This window comes from Epinephelus fuscoguttatus, linkage group LG23 (assembly GCF_011397635.1).
Source record: "Epinephelus fuscoguttatus linkage group LG23, E.fuscoguttatus.final_Chr_v1".
In the NCBI taxonomy this organism is placed as follows: Eukaryota; Metazoa; Chordata; class Actinopteri; order Perciformes; family Serranidae; genus Epinephelus; species Epinephelus fuscoguttatus.
This window is the reverse complement of record NC_064774.1, coordinates 3,471,628-3,496,812: the sequence shown is the minus strand read 5'-3', so window position 1 is coordinate 3,496,812 and position 25,185 is coordinate 3,471,628. Positions and strand designations below refer to the sequence as shown.

General features: G+C 43.1%; 2 protein-coding genes across 4 annotated transcripts in view; both read right to left on the bottom strand.

The window, feature by feature from the left end:
- The window catches only part of LOC125884012 (ladderlectin-like), a 95,772-nt gene that overhangs the window by 32,041 nt on the left and 38,546 nt on the right, over positions 1-25,185 (bottom strand). The window lies entirely within an intron of this gene.
- Positions 1-25,185, bottom strand: part of LOC125884011 (type-2 ice-structuring protein-like) — a 121,057-nt gene that overhangs the window by 69,350 nt on the left and 26,522 nt on the right. For all 3 annotated transcript variants that reach the window (XM_049568708.1, XM_049568709.1, XM_049568710.1), the window contains 4 exons: positions 24,991-25,097; positions 24,706-24,840; positions 20,867-20,981; positions 19,713-19,789 (listed from right to left, as the gene is read on the bottom strand). In XM_049568708.1, the coding sequence (XP_049424665.1) occupies positions 19,719-19,789; positions 20,867-20,981; positions 24,706-24,840; positions 24,991-25,097 (428 nt within the window). In that variant the 3' untranslated portion in view covers positions 19,713-19,718. The remainder of the gene's footprint in view (positions 1-19,712; positions 19,790-20,866; positions 20,982-24,705; positions 24,841-24,990; positions 25,098-25,185) is intronic.

The following is a 25,185-nucleotide window of genomic DNA, read 5'->3' as shown; positions in this document are numbered from 1 at the left end:
TTTACACTATGTCAGTTCTGCACAAAGTAGCCTCGAGATTGAATGAATAAATTAAGAACAGAATTATTTGTTCACTCATGATTTGACCTTATGATTCAATAACTTGCAGTAATTTCAATGTTTGATTTGTACCTTCCATAAGGGGGTGTGGGGCCCACTTGGAAAAATGTTCCTACATTTCCTAACAGCCGTCCTCAACTTTAATTTAAACCTGTAAAAACACAGAATAAAGCAGTTTCACGTTAAATCAATGTTACTCACTTCACCCACCACTGGTTTTAATGTTCTGGCTGACTGGTGTATATAGAGTCTATTGCAGCTACCAGACAGGTTTGGACTTACTGCCCTTTTACCTCAGTGTTTGTCATTAAGCCTTATGGTGTGTTTGGATGTCAGATGTGTCTTTTATCTACAATAATGACTTGGCATCAACCCTTACACCCAGCAAGGACCTCGCCCGTTCCTCTATTGAGCAGCATTTTGGCTGCAATCATGCTTTGGCAAAATGCTTTGGGGAAGTTTTGCCTTTATCTGTTCATGAAAAGTTTTTTTTTTAAATAAATAGATAAATAGATAGATAAATATAAATAGATAAATAAGATTTAAACCAACTCAGTGCAGAACCTTTTAGGCCAATTAAGTGTTCCAGTCTCTGCAGTAAAATTTGATGGTCAATTGTGTCAAACGCTGCACTAAGATCTAATAAAACAAGTACAGAGACGAGTCCTTTGTCTGAAGCAATCAGAAGGTCATTTGTAATTTTAACTAGTGCTGTCTCAGTGCTATGATGCACTGTAAATCCTGACTGAAATTCCTCAAATAAATTATTATCCTGGAGAAAATCACACAGCTGGTCTGCGACTACTTTCTCAAGGATCTTTGACAGAAAGGGAAGATTAGATATTGGTCTATAGTTGGCTAACACCTCTGGATCCAGGGTGGGCTTTTTTAGGAGAGGTTTAATTACAGCTACCTTAAAAGACTGTGGTACATAGCCTGTTAATAAGGATATATTGATCATATCTAATATATGAGTGTTAACTAAAGGAAAGACCTCCTTAAGTAGCCTAGTTGGGATGGGGTCTAAGAGACACATTGATGATTTAGATGAAGAAATCAATGCGGTCAATTCTTGAAGAGAAATTGGGGAGAAGCAATCTAAATATATATTAGGTCTTACAGCTGTGTTTGAGGTTAGATAGGTACTATCTGAGGGCAGGAGGTCATGAATTTTGCCTCTAATAGTTAGAATTTTGTCATTAAAAAAGCTCATAAAATCATTACTGCTAAGGGCTAAAGGAATACAAGGCTCAATAGAGCTCTGACTCTCAGTCAGCCTGGCTACAGTGCTGAAAAGAAACCTGTGGTTGTTCTTATTGTCTTCTATTAATGCTGAGTAATAGTTTGCTCTGGCATTGCGGAGGCCCCTCTTATAAGTTTTGAGACTGTCTGTCCAGATTAAACGAGATTCTTCCAGTTTGGTTAATCGCCAATTCCTTTCAAATTTTCGCGATATTTGTTTTAACTTACGGGTTTGAGAGTTATACCAAGGAGCGAACTTTCTTTGCTTTGTTAACTACTTTTTCGAGTCGAGTGTTGTTTGCAGCGAGCCTATGGCGCTATCGACAAGATGATCAATTCGGGAGAGGTTGAAGTCGGCATGGGAAACCTCTGTTACTGAAGGGCATGGTATTGAATTTAACGACGGAGTAATCTTTTCCTTAAATTATAATTAATCTATTATAGTAACTGTTGCTGAGTGGCATGTGATCAAATAAAAAGAAATCAAAAGTAATCAGATAATGACCCGATAGCGAGGGATTCTGTGGAAAGACTGTTAGGTTTTCAATTTCAATTCCATACGTCAGAACTAGATCGAGGGTATGGTTAAAACAGTGAGTGGGTTCATGTACACCCTGACTGAAGCCAATGGAGTCTAATAATGAGATAAACACAGTAGCCAGGGAGTCATTATCAACGTCGACATGAATGTTAAAATCGCCTACAATAATAACTTTGTCTGATTTAAGAACTAAACTGGATATAAACTCTGAGAATTCAGAAACAAATTCAGAATACGGGCCAGGAGCACGGTACACTATAACAAATAAAAGTGGCTGCGAGGTTTTCCAGGTCGGATGTAAAAGACTAAGAACGAGGCTTTCAAATGAATTATAATCTAGTTTAGGTTTAGGGCTGATTAACAGGCTAGAGTTAAAAATGGCTGCAACTCCCCCTCCTCGGCCGCTGCCTCGAGGAATGTGGGTATTATTATGACTGGGAGGAGTGGACTCATTTAGACTAACATATTCATCTTGACACAGCCAGGTTTTGGTAAGACTGAGTAAATCAATATGATTATCTGATATTAATTCGTTTACTAACACTGCTTTAGACGATAGAGACCTGATATTTAACAGTCCGCATTTAATTCTCCTGTTTTGTCTTTCTGTCACAGAAAAGGTTTTAATTTTTATGAGGTTGTTATGCACAGCTCCTCTTTGTTTAATTTTGGATTTAAGTAATTTAGGCGGCCGGGGGACAGACACCGTTTGTATAAAACTATTAAAACTATGGCTGGGTAACTGAACTAGAAGCTCAGAGAGGCGTTTAGGACTGCGACTCTGAGTCCTGGTCTCAACTCTGGGTTGTCAGGGATTTAAATTACTAATAAAGTTTGCCAGGTTCCTAGAAATGAGAGCAGCTCCATCCAAAGTGGGATGAATGCCATCTCTCCTAATAAGACCAGGTTTTCCCCAGAAAGTTTGCCAATTATTAACGAAACCCACATCGTTTGCTGGACACCACCTGGACAGCCAGCGATTAAATCATGACATGCGGCTAAACATGTCATCAGTGGTCAGATTTGGGAGGGGTCCAGAGAAAACTACGGAGTCGCGCCTCTCGCAAACAGTTACCCAGCCTCCTGGCTGCACGGGGATTACCGGAGGACCGCTAGCAGAGGCTAAGGCTATGCTATGTGGCTCCGCACCGGCTACAGGGGGCTGGCTAACTTCCGCAGCTGCTGAATGGTTTTCCATGGTGCGGAGCCGCGCTTCTAATTCACTGAGCCTCGCCTCCAACACAGCAAATAAGCTGCACTTGTTACAATTACCACTGTCACTAAAGGAGGCAGAGGCATAGCTAAACATTTGGCACACCGAGCAAGAAAGAGCAGAGGGAGAAGCCATCGCTCACTGTAAAGCTAACGTAGCTACCAAGGCTAGTAATGTGCAAACAACAGCTAAGAGATTAGCAGGGAAGTCGTAAAAAGGAGGAGAGCTATAAGTGCTTAAACAGAACCAGTGTGGGTTAAGACTTGAAGTAGATATTAAAGCAACTGAAGTGAGAAAGCAGAAAGCAGGCTAGTAGAATTCACTACAGCAGCACAGAGACGCTGTCACAGAAACACCGGAAATGACACAACTCGCTTACCGCAATACGTCAGCACCAGAGACAGCATCAATCTGAGCGCTCCCGCACACAATCCATACATGGCTGGGTTTGGCAAAATACAACAGGGTTTGGCTTTCAAATCTTATGGGACGTGAACACCGCCCTCTCTGGTGAAAGTCAGTGTTTGTTGACAACTTCGGAGAGATACCGGGCTCCCCGAGCAATGGTTTCCAGCTCCTCCTGGGAAACCCAGGATTCCCCCAGCATGTTCTGGGGCCTCTAACCAGTGGGACATGCCCAGAACATCTTTTTTTGAAAAAGTGACTAAATTAAGTTCTTTATCCAGCACCACTGACAGCTAGCCGACATTAATAAGCAGCTGTGTGTTGTCACATTGTGAATGTGTATTTGCAGTGCATTGAACTCTCAGGGCCACCGTAGATTCCACCGTTTCCTCAAAATGTATTTCATGTGTGACTAATTAACATCAGCAGATACATTTATTATAGTAACTGAATCAAACTGAAAAACTGGAGCTGACAAACTAAACTGGGAATGCCACAGTGACATGGCACACAAACATGTGTGGCATGGCACATGTTTCTGCTGGGGGGGCCACTGCCATCAGGGAATACTGTTGCTGTGAGGGGGGGGGGGGGTTACTTAGCCCAAAGCAGTGTTTGAGTGGGTGGAGGGTGGAGGGTGGCCTCCACATGAATGCCATGACCAGTGGTCTCCCAGCAGAACATTGCATTGCAACAAAATGATCAATGTTACTCACTTCATCCACCACTGGTTTTAATGTTTTGGCTGACTGGTGTACATAGAGTCTATTGCAGCTACCAGACAGGTTTGGACTTACTGCCCTTTTACCTCAGTGTTTGTCATTAAGCCTTATGGTGTGTTTGGACGTCAGATGTGTCTTTTATCTACAATAATGACTTGGCATCAACCCTTACACCCAGCAAGGACCTCGCCCGTTCCTCTATTGAGCAGCATTTTGGCTGCAATCATGCTTTAGCAAAATGCTTTGGGGAAGTTTTGCCTTTATCTGTTATCTGTTTTTTTTTTTTTCAAAAAAAAGTTAAAAGTTGTTTTTTTTTTTAATTCAATGTGTAATTAAATTTATAGCTCTCACCCAGTAAGGACTCATTGCGTCCTCGTGATGGCTGAAGTCATAACTTTTTAATGGCTTTAGCTTTTAAGATTATTATTTTATTGTTATGTTATTTAACTTCTCTCCCACCATCACTGTTATAATTCAAACAATATAATTAGTTAATTAACGCTTTACAGGCTGGTTTCTGTGATGTACCACTCATTTTTATACAAAAAACAGCCAAAAAATGAAATATTCTCTAGTTTTTTAGGGATTTTTTAAATGATTACAACTGTCTGAGCTCAGGCAATGTTTCTGGGGAATATCAGTTTTTATGCATTTTTACTTTTTTTTGGAGTGTGAGATTGAAAAAAAAATAGCTCTCACCCAGTAATGACTCATTGCGTCCTCATGATGGCTGAAGGAGCATGGCGTCAGGGTATTCTACTGCCAGCCCTGCAGTGAGAGCGTTGAAGAGTAACTTTTTCAGTACTGTTTCAGCCAAGGGTTTACCCATTGTTCTCAAAAAAATTACATGGAATTCAATAGGGGACTCAATGAGTCTTTTACTTTAATCTTACACTGTACAAAAAGTAAAAATGCATATGAACTAATATTCTGCATGAAAATTGACTGACCTCAGGCAGATATAAGTATTAAAAAATATCCCTCCAACCTCTTGTAAACTGAAATTATTTCACTTTTGTTGTTGTTTTTTTTTGTATAAAAATGAGATGAGTGGTACATCACAGAAACCAGCCTGTAAAGGGTTAATTAACTAATTTTATTTTTTGAATTTAACAGTCATGGTGGGAGAGAAGTTAAATAACATAACCAAAAGAGAAAAATCGTAAAATATAAAACCATTAAAAAGTTATACCTTCAGCCATCATGAGGACACAATGAGTCCTTAACTGGGTGAAAGCTATATTTTGTTTTCAATCTAACACTACGAAAAAAGTAAAAATGCATAAAAACTGATATTCCCCATAAACATTGCCTGAGCTCAGACAGTTGTAATCATTTTAAAAAACATCCCAAAAAAATTACAGAATAGTTCATTTTTGAAATATGTATCATAGAGAATGCTTAATGCATTTGAAACACAAAAGAAAAGTGAAGGATCACAAAAGCAGTTCATAGAAATAGTTCCCCCATAACCTTTCAGGGGCTCTGTGCTTTGTTGTATCTTTGACCATCTTGTTCTCATTCCCAAGTCATCAAATACCGCCGCTCTGTCAGTGGACCTCAGGGTCAGACACTGACGCACAGAGGCACCCTTTGCAGCAGTCCGCATAGAGCAGTTGGGAGTGGAGGTGGATGGGTCAAACAGACTCTGGACTTTCACACGAAGACAGTGATTAGTTTCCCGTGTAAACCAAAAGTCAATCGAGGTATTTCAATAGCAACATAGTGCAGTAGTCTGTGTAGCATGTTACGCTTGTGACTTATGTCACATGAAGTATTTCATGTGTTGCATTACTTTTGTAACAACCATACTTATTTTAAGCCAAACCTTGATTTGTTTTCCCCTCAACCAAACCACAGGTTCTGCCTGTTACATGCATTGTCCTTTTTCAAGATGACAATTTCCTGTCTTCACAGGAAATGTACAGTTTACACACAGTCTCTTTCAAAATAAACTCACTACGTCGGTACAACACTGTGAATTGACGTTTCTTTTTCTTCAACAACAAACACACGTGGTTTGGTTCAGGAAAAAACAAGAACAGGTTTTGGCTTTCGAATCTTACGGGACGTGAACACCGCTCTCTCTGGTGAAAATCAGTGTTTGTTGTTGACTTCCCCAAGCAATGGTTTCCAGCTCCACCTGGGAAACCCAGGATTCCTCCATCATGTTCTGGGACCTCTCACCAGTGGGACATGCCCAGAACATCCTTAACAGGAGGCATCCAGAGGGCACCCAAATCAGGTGCCTGTACCGCCTCAGCTGATGACCAACAACCCAGGCGTGGCCATGATCCGATGGAACCTGCGAAAAATGGGAGCCCAAAGGTTCCGGGGAAGAAGCCAAGTTCGTAACACACATTAATGGGGCAAGAATGTTCGCACATGGAGAGAGAGAGAAGAAGAAAGAAGCTTAGTGTATCATAGGATGTTCCCCAGTAGACTAAGCCTATATCAGCCTAACTAGGGGCTGGTTCAATGTGAGCCTGAGCCAGCCCTAACTATAAGCTTTATCAAAAAGGAAAGTCTTAAGTCTTGTCTTAAATGTGGAGATGGTGTCTGCCTCCCGCCGCGTATCATGCCAACGTTAAAGGGCGGCTATTTTCGTCAGGGTCCGACGCCACAAGTCACTGGTTGACCCTGTCACTGTAAGAAGAACGCTCCTTTTAACCAGTTGGATGTTAGCTCAGACAGCTAGCAACATGCACTACGGAACATGTACAAGAGAACAAAACACAAACCATCAATTCATTTATCAATTACATCACATTGTATTTAACCCATATTATATATTCAAATTAAACAATCATGGTCAATGGTCAAACACAAAATGTCACAAAAACAAAATTCTGAATACAGATCTAAAAATCAAATGTCATTCAGTAAATAAATCACATGAGAAAACCAGATAAACATCTCAGCTTCATTCAGTTCAGTGTACGTTTGTCAAAGGAGGAGTAATGTAACTGAGAGATGAAGGGTAAAATAAATTATCTGGGAGAGCAGTCAAAGGTCCAGTGTGTAGGATTTGAGAGGATATACTGAAAGAAGTTGAATATAATTTATTGAGTATGTTTTTCAGTGTAAAATCACCTGAAAATAAGAATCACTGTGATTTTGTTTCCTTAGCATGAGCCATTCACATCTACATAGGGAGCTAATTCGACCTGAAAACCTCCTGAACAATGAACACTTAAAGAATTCTAGCCAGGAAAAGTTTCAGCTGGTTTCAATTTGCAATCCTCGCAACTAGATGCCACCAAATCCCCCTAAATTCTCCACACTGGACCTTTAAAGGAGACTTATCTTAATGTCTGAACCACAGCCAGGAAGTTCACAGGTGTATCCAAACCAGTCTGAGATGTAGATGGAAGGTTTAATTCATCCCATCTGCTCCAGCAATCAGCCTTGGTGTCCAGGAAAGGTCACAAAATCCAGCTGGTTCCTGGATTAACTGCTGCTCTGTTTACTTTTATCTTGCTTTCATATGTCAGCTACATTTATGTGTGTGTGTGTTTTTAGAGCATAGATGTACAGAAACCAAGGTAAACTTTAAATTCAGTCACTTTCACTCCTCTCTGTTCTCTCTGTGCTGCTTTAGTTCATAGGGTTTCCCTTCCCCCGGCGCACAGGTGTGTCTCATTTCTCAGTCCCTACCTGTCATAGTTTAAGAAGGGCTGTTCTGTTTTCTTTCCTTCCCCATTTCTGCTGCATCACCACAAGATGGTGCTCTTGCTTTAAGGAGAAGGCTCAAGGAATGCAGTGTGCTTTCAACCCCTTGTTGAGCAGAGATCACCATCTGGTGGGCTTATTAAACAGAGACTGGTTCATGAGGCCTCATTTGGCGTATAATTTAGTATGTCCCAATACATAGTGTGTCAAATGCAGTATGCCACAAATACCAGGATGTTCTACTATATGTGGTTGAATATGATATGTTAGAATCTAGACTGTACCCAGCAGAGTTCTCTAGGTTGACCTCCGTCTCTTGCAAGCTTGGAGAATGGTTTTGTTTTATCTCCACGGTAACAGATATATGAACAAGAAGGTCAAAGTTCAAGGCACAGTGTTATGAAGAAGTAGTATGTCCCAACAGAACCTATTGTGTGGGGTGCCCCAAGGGTCAATTTTAGGTCCAATTCTTTTTAATCTATACATGCTTCCCCTTGGGGATGTCATCAGGAGGCACGGCATCAGCTTCCAGTTACGCAGATGACACACAGTTGTACATCGCCGTGTCTCCTGATGACACAGGGCCAATTGATACCCTTTTAAACTGTATTTTAGATATCAAGTCATGGATGGCAGTGAATTTCCTGCAGCTCAACCAGGACAAAACAGAGGTTTTAATTATTGGTACTAAAGGCAAGAGAGAGAAACTTTTACCAAAACGACAAGATTTTAAACCTTCACAATGTGTAAAGAACCTGGGCGTCATTTTTGACTCTGAGCTTAGTTTTATTCCACACATCAAAAATGTAACAAAGACAGGTTTTTATCATCTTAAGAATATAGCCAGAGTCCGCTCGTTTCTCTCTCAGGCCAGCACGGAGGTGCTGATGCATGCTTTTATCTCTTGTTGTTTAGACTATTGTAATGCCCTGCTCTCTGGTCTTCCCAAAAAGACCATCTCTAATCTGCAGCTACTCCAAAACTCAGCCGCACCTGTGCTGACGAGGACCAGAGGGTGGGAGCACATCAGTTTTAAAATTGCTGCATTGGCTCCCCGTGTGTTTCAGGATCGATTTGAAGGTTCTTTTATTAGTTTTTAAATGTCTTATCGGTCTTGGGCCATCTTATTTATCTGACCTGCTTTTATTATATCAACCCTCACGGATCCTTTTAATTGTTCCAAAAGTCAGAACAAAAACCCACGGGGAGGCTGCATTCATGCTGAAGCGTTCCAATTTAAAAGCTTGTGTTTGCAGTGTTATCATGACACACACTGGTCCCACTGTAACACAGTTGATCAGCTGTCGATGTTGACACTGACTGAAAATGTGAAATCAGCTGATGATCACATATTCTTGGCGCACACAAAGTATTTCTTGCGTGAGCAGCGTGCATCATTCCAGTATCCCCAGTCTGGAAAACACAACAGAAAACTTCACATTCAGTGACATCAGGAGTTAAAGTGGAAACCATTCTTTCAGTGGTTCATTAAACACAATATCAGCATTCAGACAGAATCATCTTGTTACTTTACAGAGGTAGTCACATTACATGCTGTGAGCAGGCAGATCATGGGCCTCATCCCTGAGCAGCCTTTCACATCCACTGATTAGCCGACCACATGTATTTTAAAGCCAAGCCTACAGACCTGACGACAACAGCCAGCAAAATGATAGAATACAATATAATACACTGAATATAGCCAAGAGAAATGTACAGGTGTTGAGCAGACAACAGATTCCCTCATTTTGCACAGTATCACATCAACATCAACAGTTAGGTATAAAAAATATACAGCAGCAATATGTGACACAAAGCCCAACAAGCTGCTACAATAAACAATAAAATTGCAAGATGAGAAAATTAAGTGGTATTCCTACCTAACTGAAGTTCATGCTGCGTCTCCCTGTTGCATCGGCCTCCGCATCAAATCCAATATCATGATGATCCCGGGGCTCATCGCTTGCAAAGCAGGTGGATCCTGGACATGAAGCTGGCTGCTAGCCTCTGTTGTATCATATTCTTCGCTGCTGAGGTTTGTTTGCATTATTTCAAAATCCTGAAAAATGCCTAGTTGTTTTTGTTCTCTCATTTCTAACTAGCTTTGCTTGCTAACACACAAGATAAGTAACACAGTATTGCTAGCATCGCGACTGAGTGCCAGAAATGTTTATTGTACACTGTACATTGTACAAGATTACAGCTGCTGGCGCCACTGGCTACACGTACATGAGCTCAGTATGATTAGAAGCCCTGTGACTGCAGTAACATACTGTTGGGAACCTCTGAGGCTTTGAAGCCAGTGCACAAGTGCCGAAAACTGCAGTTCCCCTAATGGCCACTTGAGGCTGGCTCCGAAACAGACCAAGTCCCCAAAGCAGAGACCTGCACGGGGTCAGGTACCTGGTGGGTAACCCGCAAAAAGCTGTGTAATGGGTAAAAATACATATATATACACATGTATATACATATATAAATATAAATTTACAGGTAAAATGAACTACACGCGGGCGGGCAGCGGGTGAGAACAAAAATATGTTTTGTTTTTCAGAATAAAACAACGTAAAACAACGTGCAGTACCTGTGTAATATTCTGACATCTAAATCACTATTATCAAGCAACCTTTGATCCCGTGGTCACATTGGTCACCGACGTGGAGGCATCCAGTCATGAAACTTTGCAGCCCGAGGACGAAGTGGCAGCCTACATGGAGTTCAACACACCCAAGGAGGATCTTTTAGAGGTTTTATGGTGGTGGAAGGAGCATGCGAAAGATTTCTGCAGTTAATTGTACAAACAGACCATTGAAGTCTGTCCTCCATTTTCTGGGTGAGTTAGCTCTTTAATTTGTGTATTAGCCACCTGGGAATTAGCCTTGAGTTAGCACGATGATAAAAAAAATAGTGTACCGGCACGCACCAAAGAATTTATTCAACAATACGTGAAACAAACACAAATGTCATGTTTTCCATGTGGTTTTTCAGGTTTTGAAGCCGACTGAATCTTTGGTCACAAACACAGCAGCTGAAAGGTTTCTCTCCTGTGTGGGTTCTCATGTGACGAACTAAGGCTTGCTTGTGCGTAAATCTTATTTTTTTAAATGACATTTTTTTAAAGGGTAACTGCAAATCATACAGGATTACAACTGAACCGTTTATGCCACTGTATCGGCTTGTCAGGCGGTCAGAGTAGTGGAGTCCTCTGGAACCCTAAACAAGTAAGACATTTACCAATATTTTTTTTATCATTGTAAGATTTTTTTTAAGTTTCTGTTACTTTTTTACCATTTATAGTACTTTTAAAGGTTCTCTCATTTCTATTTTTTTCAAAATGATCTATAAGTTTTTTATTATTTACCGTATTTTCAAAGGTTATGTTTTTTACTTTATATGTTTGTAAAGGTTCTATTTTTTTCATTTAAAATTATTTTAAAAGGTTCTGTTATTTTTTCATTTATAATATTTCTTAAAGGTCTGTTACTTTGTGAAACAGTCGCAGTTAGGTTTAATAATAAAAATACTTGGTTAGGTTTGAGGAAAAAAGATCATAGTTGAAATAGGTGTGTTTGTTAGTTTACAACAACACAATGTAAATAAGTCATGTTGGTAACATCAGTACACAAGTATGTGTATTGCATAACATTAAAACAACACTGACTTCACGCTTTACTCGGACATGAACCGTGGTCTCCTGTGTGTTCGACCCATCCACCTTCACTCCGTCCTTAATTACAGAGACTTTCTCGCTCTTTGTGCTCCATCAGTTGCTCTCAGCATCAAGTAATGCTGGAATTGGTTTACACTGGAGTCAGCTGAAAGCCCATTGTTTCTCATAAACACGCTAAAGGGGGGGTGCCAAAGTACTGCGATGAGAACAAGCTGTCTTTAGCCCCCTTCAAACTGCCTGTTAAAGGCAGGAATATGGCGCTGTCTTGCCACTCCGCCATTCTACATATAGAGATTCGGTCACAGAATGGGGGCACAGAGCTGTCTCGCCCATCATTTTGACGTGAATTCAATGTTTTCAACTCAACTATCACATTTCTGTTGTGATGTTGTGAATTTTTTTCTGGCAGCTAGACCCAGCAAATTTGAACAGTTTTCTTCTTCTGTTGGAATACAGGCGGCAAGAGGATCTGGAATACTGTGAAGTACAAATTCAAATATCTGGCAGGTAAAAAGAAGGTTAAGAACGATGGTCCAGAGTTATTCATGTTGACTGGAAACAAGAAGAAACAGAGGACCGAAAGAAGAAGCTTCAGGAGAGGGAAATAATGGACTAAAAACCTCTTGATTGACCAATAACAGAGAAAGACAGAACCACCCCACCCCCCAAAATATAAATAAATAAAATAAGGTCACACTCCACAGCAATGTTCTGTAAAATAGAGATTATTACATGTCTTAGGAATGAAAATGAAAGACATGCAAAGGGATGTGTCACTCACTGTGGCTTATGGATTTGTTTGTTTTTGGACAGCGGTGCAGCTCTTTGGCACAGAGGGAAATGTGGAAGAAATACAAATGCATACTAAATGCATTATTTCATAGATAAACATATTATATGGATATTATTGATTTTATGTGTGTAAATATTTAAATAAATACTTCTATGAACCCCTGTCATGTTTATTCAGCATTTTTTTATTTGCTGTATTTACAAAGTTTGACCTCCTAAGTGTTCAGATAAAAAAAACACTAAATATATGTTCCACTGAAACCAAAGAGAGGCATGTGAGGTTTGTCTTCACAACATGACAGAACTGTAATGGACCCGTCATATTAGCACCCTCTGCTGTGTTCATGGTGTACTGAAAGCTGCCCTGGTTGCTGCCACAGGTTAGGCTGTGTAGACAAAGGGTGCTACAGGAAGAAGTGCTGCTCATGTCTGTGTGCAAAGGTCTGCAAATAGTGACAGTGTAAAGCAGTAAATATGTATTATATCTCCCCTTCAAGCAGCTCTGAGAAATAACTAATGCAAAACCACAGACTCTTGATATGGTTAATAAAGTCTGTTGATATTGGAAAAATGTAGTATTTAGAAAAGCTCATCGAGATTCAAAAACAGTTTAGAGACCGTTTGGTTTGAAACAATCTTCACTGTCTTCATTTATGAGAGTGCGACAGGCCACACGACAGGAAACTCATTTCATCTGCAAAATAAGAAAGGAAGTACAAGTGTGTTTAAAACCACAACAGTGCAGGTGTGCACGATAAATAAGGAAGTGCATCTCACACACGTGTCACTCTGCATGAACCACGCTGGACCTGATGTTTGCCTTCTAGGGAGGAAGTGTTAAAAATCATGACTTCTCATTGTAACAGCATGACTTTAAAACCAGCACGGAGATTATTTTGAGTTGTGACAGTGAATTACTGATGTCGTGTAAATGATGTAGTCAGACTGCAAAAAAATGTATTACCTTAAGTTCAAGTAAAGGAAAAGTGTTGCTGTGGAAATGACTTCATTTAAACTTTGAAAGATTTCATTTTGAATAATAAGTGTGAACGAAAATGACATTGTGAGATGTAGTTTTTCAACATTTAATTTGCAAGGAGTTTTTTTTTTCTTTTCCGTTTCTACTCACAGCTGATGTTGGTTTCGTTTAGCTAACCACTGTCAACTGCAGCATGCACATACAGCCCAACTGTCTAATGGCTCACAGACAAGACGCTTTATTTGTTTCAAAAATAGAATCGGTTTTTATTCTACACAGAAAAGCCAAAAATGTGGCGTTCAGAGGGCTGAGGAGAGAGCAATAAACCTGAGACATAATGGACTGTATGCATCTCGAAGGAAGAAGGAGGAGGGAAAGACATCATTAAGAAATAAGCTACAAAAGACGACAAAAGCAGTAAAAACAAATGTAATGTCATCAGCCCATCAAAGAAGATAGGAAGAGCAAAAAGTAACTTAAGAGGAAACTGAGGAGGAGGAATGAATCCATTATCACTTCATCAGGAAGTGAAATATTTTCAGACTGATATTTATTAACTGTGTACATATATTTACATTTGATCTTTAATGTATTAAATATATATCATAAACAGGTAAATAAATCATAAAGTATTTTTTTTCATGTATATTTGGTCATTTTTATTTCCTGTATTTACAAAATGTATTTACCTCCTAACTTATCAGATTTAAACTTTACAAAATATTTCTTTTTGTACAAAATATGGATATTCAGGACATTTAGAACAGGCTTCTCTTCACAATGGGACACAACGAGATTAAAAATATATGATGAAATGATGAATAATTGTAACTGACCCGTCATATGAGCGCCACCTGCTGTGTTTATTTAACACAGTTGCCAGACATTTACCAAGTCACGACAAAACACCCACATTTGGGTGCTGCTGGAAACACAGCAATGACCTGCTGAAAAACAACCACTTTTGTTGTTTGTTGGTCCGTGAGCTGAAATCGTGACCAGTCCAACAGAGTGTGTGTGTGTTTAGTAGTGATGGCCAAATGAAGCCACATGAACCACCTTTTTTTTAATTTTCTGACCCCACCAGTTGGCGCTCTTTGTTTAAAGATAAAAGCTGAGGGAATGGCAGTGAAATGTGCTTTCAAACCTTTGTTGAACATACAGTGCCATCTAGTGGCTTCAGAAAATAAAGACAGTGGTTCATGAGGCTTCATTTGGCCATCACTACTATATAATGACAAAAACTCTGTGTGTGTGTCTGTTCCACGTTTTTCTCCTCACTGACTTGGTCAATCCATGTGAAATTTGGCACAGTGGTAGAGGGTCATGGGAGGATGCCAATGAAGCAATATTACATCAATTGGCCAAAGGGGGGCGCTATAGCAACCCATTGAAATGTCAAACTTTGAATGGGCATATCTCATGCCCCGTATGTCGTAGAAACATGAAACTTTGCACAGAGATGCCTCTCCTCATGAGGAACACATTTGCCTCGAGAACCCATAACTTCCGCTTATACAGATTTTCTGCCATTTTGAATTTTTTGAAAAACTCTTCAAATGGATCTCTTCCTAGGAAGTTTGAGCGATCTGCATGAAACTGGGTGAACATAATCTAGGGAGCAATATCTAAAGTTCCCTCTTGGCAAAAGTTGGAAAACTTCCTAAAACTGAGCTTCTATAAGGCAATGAATATTGCGGAGGGCGTGGCTCATCACATAAAGGTGTATAACATCTCAAGGGTTTCACCCATCACCACGCAACTTTGTAGGCATATGACCACACATAATCTGAGGGGACCCCTCCATTATTGACCCCATCAAACAAAATGGGGGCGCTAGAGAGCTCATTTCTTATCTAGGCCTAACCGCCATATGGATTTTTACTAAACTTGGTAGATATGTAGAACAGGACGCCTCAAGGTGACTGGAGAAATTTAACTCTAATTGGCAACTGGGTGGCGCTATAACAACAGAAAAATGCTTCAAAATGGCTAAAATGTGACCGATCGCTGTGGCTCCCCCTGTGGACCAATGTTGGTGTTTTTTCTAATGTTTGGTATGACTAAGTCATGGTATGGTATGCTGTACATAATCACGGAAACTGTCAGTGTGTCATTCTGTCAGTCAGTCATTCTGTCTGTCCCACGTTTTTCTACTCACTGACGTGGTCAATCTATGTGAAACTGCACATAGGCATTGAGGATTGGCATAGGTAGAAGGTGACAAATGGGTATGTACTAGTCACTGGTATTTAGTCTATTAGAGCTGCATGGCAGGCAGCTTGGCAGGTGTCAAGGCATCATGTTTTGCCTTAAAAACCCTGTTTTGAGGGCACAATTGAGAATCCAGACAGAAATGTCTTGGTAAACGTCTGCTTTTCATGCCTCTTTCAAACAGCAATGACTCGCTAGAACACAGCTCGTTTTATTGTTTGAAGGTCTCAAGCAGTTATCTGCAGCTTGGCAGAAATCTTCTCTGGGGATGCAGAAATGCATAATACTAACAAGACTGGGCTGGACATAAAGGTGTCTCAGTGGGGAGTGCAGGCAGCAGGGGAAAGACTCAAAAGCAGACAAAACAAACAGACTGGTGCAGTTCAGTGAGATACATAAATGAACTTACAGGCAGGTGTTGGGAGACAGGCACAAGGTTCTGGCAGGCAGGTTCGGGTCCAGGCAAAGAGCAGAGTCAGGTTCAGGTTGCTTGAAAACCAAAGTACAGAGTAGATGGTGACGAAGCTGAAAGGAACAAAGCATCAGCATGGAGTGAGTGACTGATAAGGTGAGTGAGAACAGGTGAGCAGGGGAATGAGGAAGTCGGGTGAAAATGTCTGAGGGCATCTGGTGGACAGGTCAGGAACAGCAGTTAATGGTTTTGAGGAAGTGGCTGAAGGGTGATGTCTCAGTAAAAAACAACCACTTCTCCTGCCATAATCCCCGCTCGAAAGTCAGCAACGAGTTGCTACGAAAACAGCAACATTTAGGGGCTCAAGGGCTGCAGGAAACACAGTGACAGGTTTCTAAATACACACACACATTCTGGGGCTGATAAGCTATGAGAAAAAACAGCCACAGGTCCAAAAATAGGAAGATTGTGATATTGTGTTAGTGGTACTTTTACTTCAGTGTAAGGTTTGAGTACTTCACTTCCCAGAGACTGTAAGTAGTGTGTCAGTGAGCAATCCTTACCCACATTATGGGCACGAGACACAGTCGAGTCAAGTTAAGACAAGTGAAGGTGTTTATTGTCATATGCACAGTTGAAAACAGGTTTCCCTGCGCAATGAGATGCTGCTTAACAATGAAACACTGAAAGTAAAAACTATAAATACAAGATTATAAGAAAATAACAAGAAGGATACAAAGTATCTCGTAAAATCAAAAGCAACTAAGTATCCAAAAAACACTGTATAGCCTACAACATACAGATACACAGTGTCATCATGTTGATAACTTGGCATAACTACGACTTGAATTTTTCCCTCCAGAAATCCAGGATGCTGCTTTCAGCGATGCCGTCCAACAGTGGACTGTCCGTCAGTGAAATCATCGCTTCAGTTTTCCATCAAGCTGTAATCTGTGTTCTCCTGCTGCAGTCATTTGCAGGTAATTTACACGTGAAACACCTTCAGCTCCTGAATAATCCCTCCATACATCCCTGTGGCAGCCGTGCTTTGGTCAGAGGAGAGACTGAAGACAGTGTCCAGGGCTGTTGACACACATTGTCTGGTGCCAGTCAGTGTTACTAAAACACATTTAACATCTGAACACGTCTCCTGCACCTTTAAAGTGAGGTTTTTATTTGATTATGATTGAAGTAACGCAGAGCTGCTGGTTTATTATGTGCATCTGTATGAAGCAGCCCAGTGAGACCAGTTAGTGGCGACGTTACACCTGTTGTGTTAAACTATTTACGACTACAAATTCCTGGCTCTGTGGTGAAAACACAAATTACATTACGTCATAGAGACATTACGAAGACTTTCAGTAATGAGACAAAACGTGTACTTGCTTGAAGTAACAGTATGGCATCAGTCAGTGTGGGTATTGTGTGAGGCCAAGGACTTCACACAGTGTCACAAGCAAACCAAATGGAGTAGGGAGCCCTCTAGTGTACGTGAGGTGCACATGGTTTATTATTTGTGAGACTTGGGCAGAAATGAAAACAGAAACACATCCAAAGAAAGGAACTGAACGTCTTTATGAGCTTTACCTTTTCTGTGAAAATGTTGCCATTGTTTCTGTGAATCACAAATATGTTGCATTTGCATGTGTCGTACGTTTCATATCAACGTCTCTAAAGTGATGTAATGTATGAGCTGATTGTGTCATAATGGCGTTACACCTATGGAGCTTTTTTCCGATCTTTATTCAAGAGAGTGGACTGTCCTTGTCACTCACTGTGTGCTCCATGACCCATACTGCCATACTATTTAGTATGCCAGAAAAAGATTTGGTTTGTCCCAAAATATAGCATGTCAAATGCAGTATGCCAGAAATACCAGCATGTTCTACTAACTGATGCCCAGTCAAATTGTAATAACAGCAATATTAATTGTAAACAGCACTGGTAGGGAAATGCAAATTGAATTTTACTGTTGTGAACATAATGTCAGAATCTACAATGTATGCAGTTAAAAGTTAAACTTCATACGTCACAGAGTTACAACAGCAGAGCTCCCCAGGTTGTTCAAGGTGATGGATATATGAGCAAGAAGGTCAAAGTTCAGGGCATAATATTATGAGACAGTAGTATGGCCTGACTGTATGCATCCTGCATGCAACAGGACATACAGCACCTACGAAGGGTAAAAACAACAGGTATGCAATTTTGAACGCTCCCAAAGAGTTCATGACAGGGGCGGGACTTACTGGACATTGCATGATCCGCTCTCACCTCAGTCTTGAACACACAGTACATAGAATCCTGAGCTGGAAGAGCTTCAAGATTTCTATGCTCATATTTCTTAACACAAATAAAACAAGACACGGGAACATGAATACTGAAGCGTTTACTGCAGTTCAATTAAAAGCTATTCTCTGTCTCAACTGAACGAAGGCCACCTGTTCAGGAGTAGGTACACGTTCATGACAGACTGTCATTGGCATAGTCAAAGCCCCTGAATTACTGTATAACATCTACCTCTGTTTATAGACAAGTTTCTTTCACAAAAATGTCGCCCAATAGTAAAAAAGAATTTCACGCCAGATAAATCTGCAGAATCAAATGTAGCAGAGTCAGGTAAGTATTTCCTGTGGGCTCGTCACCATGAGCAACCTCTTTCGTCTAAAACTAAACTGTTTTGAATCTGTACATGACTCGTATTACAGGTTTAGACCGCTGGTGGAATTTGTTTGTTCTCACAAGGAAAATTAAAATAAAAAACTGATTGTTCATCAGATGTACTTTTGAATTAATTATTATTTTTCGTATTTAAAAGTTAACATTAGCTGCCAGTCATTATATATATATATATATATATATATATATATATATAATTAATACATTAATATTATAAGCACAACCTTTCTTTCTACTCCTCCATTTTTTTCTTTACCATTAAAGTTTGACTCCATACAGTCCTCATGCCCACAGATATGAAGGAATGTTTTAAGCTGGTCAAAGAATTTAGTTGGCTGATAGGTGGTATCGTGTAAACACCATGACAATAAAAAGGTATACCTGTGTAAAAGGTTAGATATAATAAAAGGTTAAAAGGTTGTGTGAGACAGATGTAAACCCAGCTCACTGATGCGTGCACATGAAACAGTGTCAGGTTTGAGGAATGCATGAGTGTTGGGTCTATTGCTCACTGAGTTTAAAAAGTGGGAGCATTTTTCTAACCTCAGTGTCTAAACTCTCTGCACCCAAACACTCATTTTTACTGGCATATGCAGTGAACTGCTGCAGTGTATGCTGTCGTATAGGAGAGTCTTGTTGCAGCAAAAGCAGTCTGAGAGGACAAAACTGCAGATTTCAGTAAGGAAAGGATTTAGCTGTTTTCTTTTTGCTGACAGAAAGCCATTAAAATATGTTTGGATCAGCCCGGAGGATCGAGACATCTCTGATAAAGACAGGAGACAAAACACAGATCAGTTTGTTTGGATGCTTGAGCCTTTAATTTTGCATAAGACAAGAAAGAAGAGTTTACTTTGCAGAATATATGTAGATTTGTGCTAAAAGCATTCTTTTCATAACACATTCAGTCTGCTCTCATTAAAGGCACAAGGCCTCAGAGACAATCCAGCTCCTGTTTATGTCACTTGTTGCTTCATTCCTTCAGTAGCGTTACAGCGATAGCAAAGACAAACTCAGCTCACATGTGAGACTGAGGGTGTAAAGAAAGATGTATATGAAAGCATGCGCACAACACAAGCGTTTGTGCTTTTAATGGGTTCTTCATGTCTCTGTGTCAGACCTGGAATCATTTGCTATTCATGACACAGACAGACGGTAACTGGTTGGAGCATGGGATGTAATCCCAGCATTTGTGACCTGCAAGCAAAAAAACAAGAGTTTGTTGAGTCAGTGAATGTGACACAAACAAAAACCTCAGACTGTTGATGTGATCAGTGACTCCTAACTGATTCATCATGAATAATTTTAACAATAAAAACTGAATTTTATTAATTGGAGAGGGCTGTTGTCAGTCAAAGAAAATCTTGGTCAACTAAACTCATCTTATTCTTCAGGCAGCTGATTGGTCGCTGGGAAGAAAATCTTCATGTTATCTCTAGATGAACTAAATCTACCTGGCAGTGTTGTGTGTCATCCAAAGCATTTTGAAGCTGCGACCAGCAGCTCTATCTCGCTCTGTCGGTTTCACAAAATGTCTCCACTGTTTGGTGGTCACAGTTTTTGCCCTAGGAGGCTGAAATTCGGTGTGGAGGTCGCAGCTATCGTGAATTCATGCTTGTTGTTTCTGAGGCCAGCGCTGTAATGAGACTCAGGAGTGCTGTGTGTTTACACTCTGCTACAAACCTCAGTGTCATTATGAGGCCCTGAGCGTCTTCACTTTTCTTCACTAAGCCATGCATGTTGCTGTTTTCTCTCTGGTCACAGAGATTTGAAAAATGTTTAACTTTGGGTAAAACGCTGCCCTCGTCACTTTTTACCATGGACTGTTGAAGGAATGGACGTGGCTACAGTGACGTCACCCATTTGTTTGTGGTTTTGAAGCCTCATGTTTGACACATCAGCCGTCACCATCTTGGTTTTTTGGAGCCAGAAGTGAACATAGTTGGGCAAGAGGCTGGCGCTGTGTGAGTGAGGGGTAGGTGGATCTGACTGAGAGGCCGAGGACACTATCAGCAGACAGTCTGTCACTCAAAGTGGTCGGCTCTTAATTATGTGGCTATTGCTGGCACAGAGCCATAAAAATGCTTTGGTCGACACACAGTCTTATGACAGTAACACCAGTGACTGTCCGACCAATGAGAATTTGGAGGGACAAGAGCACATCAACCAACTGACCAGAAGATGTCAGCACGATATATTTCTGAGTTAACTCACTGTATTCCTTCCTATTTCATCATTAGCATCACTGCTACAGTTAGCACTATGTTGTTTTACCTGAGAAATTCATCTGCAGACAATGCTGCCCTCCAACAACACCGTCATTAGACTCTCCATGACACCAGTGGCGGTAGCGGAAAGGTGTGCCATCACTCCAGAACCATTGACCATTCTGGAAGAAAGTGTAGCACAGAACATTACATAAGATAAAAGTGAAAAAATGGGGGAGTGAGGGCTCAAAAAAGAGAAATTTAAAAAAGAAGAATTTAAGAAAAACAAGAATATAAATATGAATAAGAAACTATACAAAGGCAATGCTCCTCCGAGAACCGTCACCTTATCGTGGTGGAGGAGTTTGAGTGCCCTAATGACCCTAGGAGCTATGCTGTCAGGGGCATTTTGCCCCTGGTAGGGTTTCCCATGGCAGATTGGTTCTGGGCGAAGGGTCAGACGAAGAACGGTTCAAAAGACCCTTCATGATGGTTATGATCAAGGACAAGTGTACCCGGCCCGGAGGGTTACCGGGGCCCCGCCCTGGAGCCAGGCCTGGGGTTGGGGTCCGTGGGCGAGCGCCTGGTGGTCGGGCCTTCGCCCATGGTGTCCGGCCGGGCCCAGCCCGAACCGGCTACATGGGTTCGTCCCCCTGCAGGCCCACCACCCGTAGAGGGATCCAGAAGGGTTCGGTGCAATGTGGATTGGGCAGCAGACCAAGGCGGGGGCCTTGGCGGTCCGATCCTCGGTTACAGAAGTTGGCTCTTGGGACATGGAATGTCACCTCTCTGGCGGGGAAGGAGCCGGAGCTTGTGGAAGAGGCTGAGCGTTACCGGCTAGATATAGTCGGCCTCACCTCGACACATAGTTCCGGCTCTGGAACCCAAGTCCTTGAGAGGGTTGGACTCTCTCCTTCGCTGGAGTTGCTCCGGGTGAGAGGCGGAGGGCCGGTGGGCTTTCTGATAGCCTCTCTGCCTGTACGTTGGGGTTTACCCGGTGAAGCGAAAGGGTTGCTTCCCTGCGCCTTCGGGTCGGGGAACGGGTCCTGACTGTTGTCTGTGCTTATGCACCGAACAACAGTTCAGAGTACCCACCCTTTTTGGAGTCCCTGGGACGGGTGCTGGACAGTGCCCCAACCAGGGACTCCATTGTTCTGCTGGGGGACTTCAACGCTCATGTGGGCAATGACAGCGGGACCTGGCGGGGCGTGATTGGGAGGAAAGGCCTGCCCGATCTGAACTCGAGTGGTGTTCAGTTATTGGACTTCTGTGCGGGTCACAGTTTGGCCATAACTAACACCATGTTCAAACATAAGGATGTCCATCGGTGCACGTGGCACCAGGACAGCCTAGGTCGCAGGTCAATGATCGACTTTGTAGTCGTATCATTTGACCTGCGGCCACATGTTCTGGACACTCGGGTGAAGAGAGGAGCAGAGCTGTCAACTGATCACCACCTGGTGGTGAGTTGGATCAGATGGTGGGGGAAGACGCCGCGCAGACCTGGCAGGCCCAAACGAACAGTGAGGGTCTGCTGGGAACGCCTGGCGGAAGAACCTGTCCAGATGATCTTCAACTCCCACCTCCGGGAGAGCTTCAACCGCGTCCCGAGGGCGGAGGGGGACATTGAGTCCGAATGGGCCTTGTTCCGCTCTGCCATTGTTGAGGCGGCGGTCGCAAGCTGTGGCCGCAAGGCCGCTGGTGCCAGTCGCGGTGGTAATCCCCGAACCCGCTGGTGGACACCAGAGGTGAGGGGAGCCATCAGGCTGAAGAAGGAGGCCTACAGGGCATGGTTGGTCTGTGGGTCTCCGGAAGCAGCTGACGGGTACCGGCGGGCCAAGCGGAGCGCGGCGGCGGCAGTCGTGGAGGCAAAAACTCGGGCGTGGGAGGAGTTCGGTGAGGCCATGGAGGAAGACTATCGATTGGCTCCAAAGAGGTTCTGGCAAACTGTCCGGCGCCTCGGGGGGGGGAGGCGGCAACTTGCTCACACTGTTTACAGTGGAGGCGGGGAGCTGCTGACGTCAACTGGGGACATTGTCGGGCGGTGGAAGGAATACTTTGAGGAGCTCCTCAATCCCACCAACACGTATTCCAGTGAGGAAACAGAGAAGGGGTCTCGGGCGGGTCGTCCAATTTCTGGGGCAGAAGTCGCCGAGGTGGTGAAACAACTCCGAGGCGGCGGAGCCCCGGGGGTGGATGAGATTTGTCCTGGATATCTCAAGGCTCTGGATGTTGTAGGGCTGTCTTGGCTGACACGCCTCTGCAACATTGCGTGGACATCGGGGGCAGTGCCTCTGGAGTGGCAGACCGGGGTGGTGGTCCCCATCTTCAAGAAAGGGGACCAGAGGGTGTGTTCCAACTACAGGGGGATCACACTCCTCAGCCTACCCGGTAAGGTCTACTCAGGGTGCTGGAGAAGAGGGTCCGGTCGATAGTTGAACCTCGGATTGAGGAGGAGCAATGTGGTTTTCGTCCCGGATGCGGAACCGTGGACCAGCTCTTTACCCTCGCCAGGGTGCTGGAGGGGTTCGCCCAACCAGTCCACATGTGTTTTGTGGATTTGGAGAAGGCTTACGACCATGTCCCCAGGGGCATCCTGTGGGGAGTGCTCCGGGAGTATGGGGTGGGTGGCCCCTTGCTAAGGGCCATCCAGTCCCTGTACCGAAGGAGCATGAGTCTGGTTCGCGTGGCTGGCAGTAAGTCGGACCTGATCCCGGTGAGGGTTGGACTCCACCAGGGCTGCCCTTTGTCATCGGTTCTGTTCATAACTTTTATGGACAGAATTTCTAGGCGCAGCCGAGTGGTGGAGGGTGTCAGGTTCGGTGATGGGAGAATCTCGTCCCTGCTTTTTGTGGATGACGTGGTCCTCCTAGCTCCATCGAACAGTGACCTCCAGCTCTCACGGGGCGGTTCGCAGCCAGTGTGAAGCGGCTGGGATGAGAATCAGCACCTCCAAGTCCGAGGCCATGGTCCTCAGCCGGAAAAGGGTGGATTGCCCACTCCAGGTCAGGGGGGAGGTCCTTCCTCAGGTGGAGGAGTTTAAGTATCTCGGGATCTTGTTCACGAGTGAGGGTAGGATGGAGCGGGAGATTGACAGGCGGATTGGGGCAGCGTCAGCAGTGATGCAGGCGCTTAACCGGTCCGTTGTGGTGAAGAGGGAGCTTGGCCAGAAAGCGAAGCTCTCGATTTACTGGTCGATCTTCGTTCCAACCCTCACCTATGGTCACGAGCTCTGGGTAGTGACCGAAAGAATGAGATCGCGAATACAAGCGGCAGAAATGAGTTTCCTCCGCAGGGTGGCTGGGCTCAGCCTTAGGGATAGGGTGAGGAGCTCAGACATTCGGGAGGGACTCGGAGTAGAGCCGCTGCTCCTCCACATCGAGAGGAGCCAGTTGAGGTGGTTCGGGCATCTGGTAAGGATGCCTTCCGGACGCCTCCCTTGGGAGGTGTTTTGGGCATGTCCAACCGGGAGGAGACCTCGGGGCCGCCCCAGGACACGCTGGAGGGAATACATCACCCGGCTGGCCTGGGAACGCCTCGGGGTTCCCGCGGAAGAGCTGATGGAAGTGGCTGGGGAGAGGACTGTCTGGGCTTCCTTGCTGAGGCTGCTGCCCCCGCGACCCGGACCCGGATAAGCGGAGGACGACGACGACGACGACAAAGGCAATGAACGCCAAAATTACAAGACACCTGTGCCCACAGTACCCTGTACATACTGTCTCAAGTGAAGTGACACAGTGGTGTGATTAGTCACTGCAAAGTCACAAAAGTATAGTTCATGTAAGAGTAATGTGATACCATCAACAGTATTGTAACAGCATTAACTAGAATATAATATAATTCATCATTAAATAGATATTATATGTATTTGTTGTGCAATATTTCCAAGTTGTGCAATGAAAATACCTCTTCTGCATCAGAGCCTCCAATCCATGCCAGGTCGTATGTACGAGTGGCTTGAAAAATCAGCTTCTGAACATGAAAGAATTGCCGGATGTTGTGAACAGACGCAAGGTTTCCACCCTGGGCCTGACAGTTTTTCTACAGTGGAGACAAACAGAGAGACAGATGGACAGAGAGGAGTTGTCAAGGAAAGTAAGAATTAAGACCCCAGGTCACCAAATGTCCATGTGTGTGCAAACAAAATGAGCTTGTTGTAAAAGTCTCCTGAGTCAAAGGCACCACCATTACCTCAGCTCCAGCCCAGGTCATATTTCTTGGATTGTAGTGGTAACAGCGACCACCTGACAAAGACCAGCCCGGGGGACAAGCTGTCGATCTCTTGACCAGGCGACTCTCTGTGGAGAACCATTAGAGTTTGGTTAATGTGGGATCTCCAGTGAAAGTCTCCATACTATATTAAATAGATTCATTTTGATGGCACGA